Here is a 7394-nt window from a genome sequence, read left to right on the forward strand (position 1 = left end):
GAGAGGGTATTTTGCAGGTCTTCATTCACATTGGAACCAAATGCTAAAGTGGAACTTCAAACAGCGGTGGTTAAGTACTAAACATTTCTGAAATACATTTAAAGGTATTCACAGTAACCACACTTGGGTGTGACACACAAGACACTTCAGTTGTTCATGAGTCACCACGTTACATTCAGGTATTTTTCTGTCAGATGAATTATAAAAGACTTTTTTTCTCCAAATCAACCCACTTCTTTTTACAATGAATCTCTGCCAGACTTGAATCACCCCAGAGCGGGGTGGCAATGGGAAAGACCAGGAAGAAAAAGGGGTCATTACTGCCAAAAGGAATTAGTCTATTACTGGAGAGAAAAGACTGGATAATGAAATAAACCTACCTTCATCTCTTCCTTACAGAAGAAAGCATTCAAGAAGTTAAGATGTTACTCTCTTCTCTGAAGAACAAGAAGCCTATTCAAACAAGAATTTTTGTGATATGGACTAAAGTTACTGACTCCATATTGCAAAAGGGCAAGAACTAAGATAAATTTCAGGGAGGAACTCAGACATGTCTTCAACTCCACTTAACAAAAACAAAGTTAAGCAGAAACCAGTGGAGTCTTGTGAAAAGCAAGAAATACCACAGGCTTTTAGAGGAAGAGTTACTCAGAAACAAAAAAAACCAAACCCTGGACACTTGGAAGCAGAACGCTTCCCAAAGCGAGGCACGAGAACGTGGGATGCTCTCTTTCACCCCGCAAAGAACTTTCACCAGATAAGAACAGTCTTCTGCATATCATCAATGAAGGACAACTCTGCTGGGTTTGTTTAGTCTACCCTAAGAAGGATTACACCCTTCTCCTGCAGGGAGGAGGTCGGGGAAGAGAAAAGCGAACCATCTTCGCAGATGTCGGTGTCCCAAAGAAACATCTTCTCCACATGCCAATGCCACCTCCAGAAGCAGAGCTGAGATCAACTCAAGCCCACCCTGATCGCATCCAGCTTCTCCTCCTTTTAAAGCAGAGGTCTGAAATTCAAGCCGAGCTTTTGTTTTGGTTTCGTTTCATCCTCGTGACAAAATAAAAGTGAGAAAGAAAAGAGGAGGGGTAGGAAAAGAATGTAACATCCTGACACTAAAATGGGCTCCCCAGCAGCCTCGCGAGTGCGAGCCAGCAGAGCCTCCTCCACACCGCAGGGTTTGCATGCAGCCGTGTGAGGTGTCTGGAGCTGCCTGATGAATCAGATGGAGAGGGGAGCGAGGTAGAAAAGGGAGGGGAGGGGAAGGAACAACCTTTCTTTTCTCTGCTCTTCCTGGGGATCTGATAATTCCTCCTAACAGGCTGCTGGTCTTCTGAGGGCTTAGGGAGAGGGGGCAGCCCCCCGAGCACACCGCTGGGCGGCTGCTGCTGCTGCTGTTCATTTGCCGTCGAGATGCTGCTCCTGCGCTGGCTGCTGCTACTGATGCTGAGGTTTGTGGGGACCTTGTCCTCTGCAGCAACACCAGCCACCAGCAGCGCCTCCCCAGCGCTACCGCTCTCAGAGCGTCCGCCATTTTGTGTGGTGTCCTCAGCGGCTCCAGCTCTGCTGCTCTCCACTCCGAGGACGCCCGCGCTTGTCTTCTCCATCCGCTGATGCTGCTCCGGTTCCATCTCGCCGCCACTGCGGATCACGGCATCCGCCATTCCCTCCGCAGAAGCGAGCCCGGCAGCCCGCGCCTTCTCCCCAGCACAGCGCCCCTTCCCAGCGCCAGCAGCGCCCGCGCCGCCTCGCCTCGCCCTCCGCCCGCCTCACGGCAGCCCCCGAGCCGCCCCCGCCCCACCACACAACATGGCGGCGGACGGGGGGGCGGTCTGCGGCCAGCCCGGCCCAGCCAATCCGCTCGCGGCACACGTTATAAATAGGGGCGCGGCCGCTGCCCACGCGATGGGGCGGGAGCGGCCCGCTCGGGGCCGCTGCTGTCACCGCTCGGGCACCGCTGATCCCGCCCCGGGACACCGCTCGGGACCGCTGCTGCTGTCCCCGGGCATCGCTCGGGACCCGCTGCTCCCGTCCCGTGACACCTCTCGGGACCGCTGCTGCTGTACCCGGGCACCGCTCGGGACCCGCTGCTCCCGCCCCGGGACACTGCTCGGGCACCGCTCGGGACCCGCTGCTCCCGCCCCGGGCACCGCTCGGGACCTGCTCCTCCCGGCCCGGGACACCGCTCGGGCCCCGCCGCCCTCCCGCCAAGCGGCGGCGCCTCCGGCGGGGCCGGGCTCGGGGCAGCGGGGCCGGAGCGCTGCCCTGAGGGGACGCCGCGCTGCCGAGAAGGCCGCAGCCCGCACAAGGCTCGGCCCTGCCGCGGGCGCGGCGCTCGGGAACGGGCTCGGCCCGCATCAAAAACCCGCCCTTGGGCACGAACCCACCCCGCATTTCGGGTCCAGGGCTGCACTGCTTCTCTGCGAACTCCGACTTTAACTACAAGTTCACTACACTGAATGCCAGCACACTCTCAGATTCAAAGATTTTTTCCAAGACATTGGACAAGATGACATTTCACCTTTGAAGAATAAAAATACATTCATGGTTATGAAGGGCAGGCAAAAAAAAAAAATCTTAATTTACTTCAGCAGGATTCTTTCACAGTGAGTTGGAACAGCACTAAATAACCTATATTGGAGGCCAGAAGGTTAACATTTATTGTCCCTGTAAGGCGCACAACTTGCAGTGCAAGAGGGATGTGAAAATGCCAAAGCAAAGATCTGTCCTTTGCAGCTCCCAGGAATGCACTGCAGTGAACAGTGCCTGCTGAAAATAACCATTCTTGCAGTGCCTAGGAAATGCAAATAGCAGATTTGAGTTTTGCAAATAACGAGTAAAACATTAGAAGCTTTGTGAAATACAAAACTGTGTTTCATGTCAGGTACATACAGGCAATGTGTGTATCTGTGTGGAAACTGACCATGGGACAGTTATAAAAACAATTCTAATAAATAACTGAGGAAGTAAAGCATAGAAGAAGGCTTTTGAACCTATCCTTTGTTTGCAATTAACCTTTATCTTAAGTTGATTTAGGAGCATTTGAATTAAAGCTTTAAGGATGTTGCTGTTTGACAGGAACTTTCTGCTTCTAGCTAAAAAGAGTTTTGCAATAATAACCTTTTGAAGTATAATTTTAGAATATTGCTTGTAGTAAGGATCTTTGAAACTATAGCTTTAGAATATATAAAAAGGAAACATGCTTATCTTGACGCCTTAACAACAGTGAAAAGCAGCTTGAGAAAGGAAGATGAACTCAAGGACTGATAGTTTTGACCAAGGGAAGCTGGACATCACTGTTATGAGATTTATAGTCCTTGCAATTAAAAGGTGAACCCGCATCTGGAATCTGGACCTCACCATCTGGGGATACTCCTTTCTGAGATACATCCTGAGAAAAACTAAATCACAATAGTGTATAAAATTGTGACGTAAAAATTTGGAATAGAAACTGCTGAGAAAGCTTATGAGTACCCCTATAAATATCTGTAAACCTCAACTATCAGTGTGCAGTTGGAGGGAAAATTTCCCCCACTGTACCCAGCACTGTATTGCTCATACTTTACCATATTAATTAATAAATTGATTGCTGCTTGAATATTGGCCTAGTCAAGCTTCTCATTTATAACAGATTATAATTGGTTTTCTTTGTCAAAAGTATACTAGTGCTGTAGTTGTTGAACAGACACATATACTCATTAGCTACTTAAAGATTTACCTTCCATCTCCATAACTGTAGCTATTTATATGTCATCTTGAAAGCAGACACTGACCTTAAAAATAGGAAGTTTTCGTGCTTTCAGGGTGTGCAAGGAACAGGTAATTTAATCTGGCCCTTTTATTAATCTCTTTTCATATAAACTGTAGATCCAAAAATATAAATAACCTATCAGCTCACAAATGGCCTGGTGCTAGTGGTAGCCTCCAGGGTGTTAAAGAAGATAAGCTAATAATTATTAGTAGTTCTTAGAAGTATTTGGGGATCCAGCAAGTTTTAAACAGGGTAATTAGTATCTGTAACTGTAATTTACATAAATTACATAACACCCAGTATTTATCTAACTGCAGAAACATAATGTTCCATTATCTAGAGGTAATGAACACCACAAATGCAGTGTTCATCCTGTGCATAAATTAGGACTGTTTCCCTGAGAATCTGATGTCTGAGAATTTGATGTCCTACCTCTCTGTGAGGATTCAGTGCTGGTGAAGAGAATATTACAGATGTGTTGGCATATTATTGAAATTATTTTGCTGTGTTTTACATTGTTTAAATAGAATTTCCATATACAAGAAAAAATAAAAATACCAATCTGGTCCAATTTAAGGCTGTGTTGATCCATTATATATATCTCTAGTCATGTCAAATTGCTTTATCAATTTTGAATTGGCAGAGCTGTTAAAATCACTTTCAGACTGTGCATGTCTTCAGTACACAAGCAGTTCAGTCGATTGGTGTTTGGACCATACAATCTCTGAAGTCTTGCTTATTTACCAAGCAGCACACAAAGTTCTCCTCATCACTTGCTTTAACAAAATAAGTCTTTGCAGTTGTACAGAATTATTTTTCTGTATTAATTAACCTAAGTCTGGGAGAGATCATCACAAAAATTACCCAGTACTAATTGATAAATGCTCCAGCAATTCCAGATCACTGCACCACACTGTGCATCTTAAATCCCAATAGATATCAAACAGGTGAAAAGAATTCCAGTTCACAAAACAGCAAAAAACCACCACAGGAAGAGGTTACTTAAATAATCTGAAGTGAAAAACGAGGTTATAAAATCTGTCACCTTACTCTCTCTAGTTTCTGGTTTCTGTGGTTTTTGATACTTGCCAAGCATTCCACCATGACTCCAGGGCTTGCACCAAGTGGTTTTCCACCCCAGTACAAAGATCCCTTTGATTCTGAAATCAGATGACTTTAACACATTAGTAATACAGATTAAGATCAGATTAAGAGCCACAAAGTAAAGAAGGGAGGGTTGCATGCTCAAGGAGCAAACTTGGGTGCTTCCTCCAGACATTACTTCAGTATCCTTTTATGAATGTAAATTTAAGAATTTGAAAACTAAATTAGAAATTTGAAATTAATCAATCTGAGTATATCATTACAATTTAAATAACCACAAATTACTATTTTACTTTCCCTTACTACTGTAATGATGCAAACCACATCTAATTTCTTCAAAAGCTTAAGAGCTAATTTTGTGCCAACTAAATTTCAGGTTCCAGGAGATCAAGAATAGAAGAACCGTATAATTAATCTTTCTTCCTAGACCATGCAAAGAGAAAAATCTTTGGAAAACTCAGAAACAAAACCTAATTTACACACTTGGAAAGAGCTTTAGTATCATTTACCAGCCATGGAGAAAATATGCCTATGATATTAAAAGGTGAGACAAAATGGGGCAGTAGTTGACTTGGCTCTGTAAAACCAGGAATCAGTAGCAGAAATTCACCTAGTACTTTCTTTTTTTCCTAACAAATATGTGATCCTCAGGTAAAAGACTGAAAATATCTACTTGTATTTTTTTAATACTTTCATTTTATAATTAATACATGTAATATCTTAAAATATTAAAATATTCCTTTAATCAAATCAGCTGTGAAACTACATTATTTCCAAGAGATGGCAGCACCAACCTGTAGAACACATTACAGTATTTTAAAATCAGTATTCATTAATAAGCATTAAATATGGAAGAGCTGCCCATCCTGGATCTGAAACCCCCTTTTAAAAGGAAACAAATAATCTTCCATGTATGTGGAACTTCCTTTCAGACTTTGTTAGATCCTGGGAATCAAGATTTGTCTAAGTGCCAGGCAGTGTCAGCATAAAACTTCATTTTTATCAAAAAGTGCAATGCATTAAACTGCTATCTGAAAGTTCTGATACAGCTTTCAAATTCTGGAAATTCTGTGAAATTTCAATGACCTGGTTTCCACTGTCACAGAAGCATCCCAAAAGCAGCAGCCCTGGTTCAGGTGGGTCATGCTAAATAGGAGAAATACTTTTTGTACCCTGCAATTTTGCCCCTAGCCTTACCCAGATTCTAGCAACTGTTCTTGGCACTGAGCTTCATAATCTCAAACTTTCTGTTCCTGGTGTCTCATTACAGACCTTCGTGTTCCCATCGTCATCCTGGCTTTGTTCTTTCCAGTGCTGCAGAGCAAATCTAGGGAAACAAAGGCCACAGACAGTTCAATTTTGTGTTGCAGTCTCAGAGGACCCACACAGTTCAGAGTCCCAAGGCCATTCTCTTTGCTTACCTTTCCTTCTCAGTCAAGACAATTTCTGCTTTTACCTTTATTGCTTCTGGTCCATCAGGTGTCGCATAAGTTACAGCTACACTGACTCTCCTCACTGGGAGCAGAAGAGCAAAAGGATTTGCCACAAAGGGATGGATCTGCCCCCTCAGACCACTGACATGCTGCTCTTGAGAGCAGGACAGCTCGTCACTCACCCTTCTCCCCGAGTGGAGGTGCAGAGTGCTCGTGCCTCAGGTTCAGATCAGTGTCTGTGTCCCTCTCCTCATTTTGCCATCTCCTCGTGGTGATCCTGGAAGCACCTGACACCTCAGGCTTTTCACTCGCTGCCTCTTGCCTCTTCACTGCTGCAACCTCAGACTCTCCCCTCTGGACACCAGAATTAGTGACAATCACCTGAGCATATTTATGTATATGATTCTTCCGCTTCACTTCACACTCATAATTTTACATTTCACCCATCCTTTTTGGTACATTTTATAGTCCAAGCCCACCCCTCCACCACCATCCTCCTGCCACAATCAAAAGTCATCCTTTCAAAAGCAGTGGCATTTAAAATGCACTAGAACTAAAACAAGCTTAGCAAATTCAGCATGATATCAGTATTCTTAAACTGGAAAGCTTAATCCTTAGGATCATTTGAGGAGAAAAACCCAACATCATTAGGATTTATTAGATCAATCAGTAGCTAAGTGCTACAAAGCACAACCACAACACTTGCACTCCAGAATGCTGAACAGTGAGTGGGTGGCTAAATTATAGTAAACAAATGTAAATTAATCTTCTGAGATCTCCTAGCTGGTTGGAATACCCCAAAATTAAGAATTTTAATTGTGACCCACGAGGAATTATGAGAGAGAAACTGATGACAGGACAGTACATTGCTGTACCACCTACTTACTAAATTAATTATGCCATACAGAACCTTGGGGAATGTGGTGAATTGAGTCCAGTGACTTGCTTCTGTTACTACTGTGCATTTAGCAAATTAGATCCAAATATGTACCACTTAATATGAAACAAAATACAAGCTTTGGTCACTTATGTTAAACCCTCACTGCATGTACCACTGAAATCTATTTGTCATCTTTTTCCACAACCAACCAAACCAAATTAAAATC

The 7394-nt window shown here is 43.9% G+C and overlaps 1 protein-coding gene across 6 annotated transcripts in view; it reads right to left on the reverse strand.

The window, feature by feature from the left end:
* The window catches only part of TASOR (transcription activation suppressor), a 35073-nt gene extending 33296 nt beyond the window's left edge, over positions 1-1777 (reverse strand). For 3 of the 6 annotated variants that reach the window (XR_010368525.1, XR_010368526.1, XM_064432575.1), the window contains exon 1: positions 1274-1776. Coding sequence is in view for 4 of the 6 variants with exons in the window: in XM_064432575.1 (XP_064288645.1) it covers positions 1274-1664 (391 nt within the window). In the remaining 2 variants the exon portion in view is untranslated. Of the gene's footprint in view, positions 1-1273 lie in introns of all 6 variants that reach the window. The other 3 variants (XM_064432574.1, XM_064432573.1, XM_064432576.1) reach the window with 2 other exon arrangements.
* Between the last annotated feature and the right edge of the window lie 5617 nt (positions 1778-7394).

This window comes from Passer domesticus, chromosome 9 (assembly GCF_036417665.1).
Source record: "Passer domesticus isolate bPasDom1 chromosome 9, bPasDom1.hap1, whole genome shotgun sequence".
NCBI lineage: Eukaryota > Metazoa > Chordata > Aves > Passeriformes > Passeridae > Passer > Passer domesticus.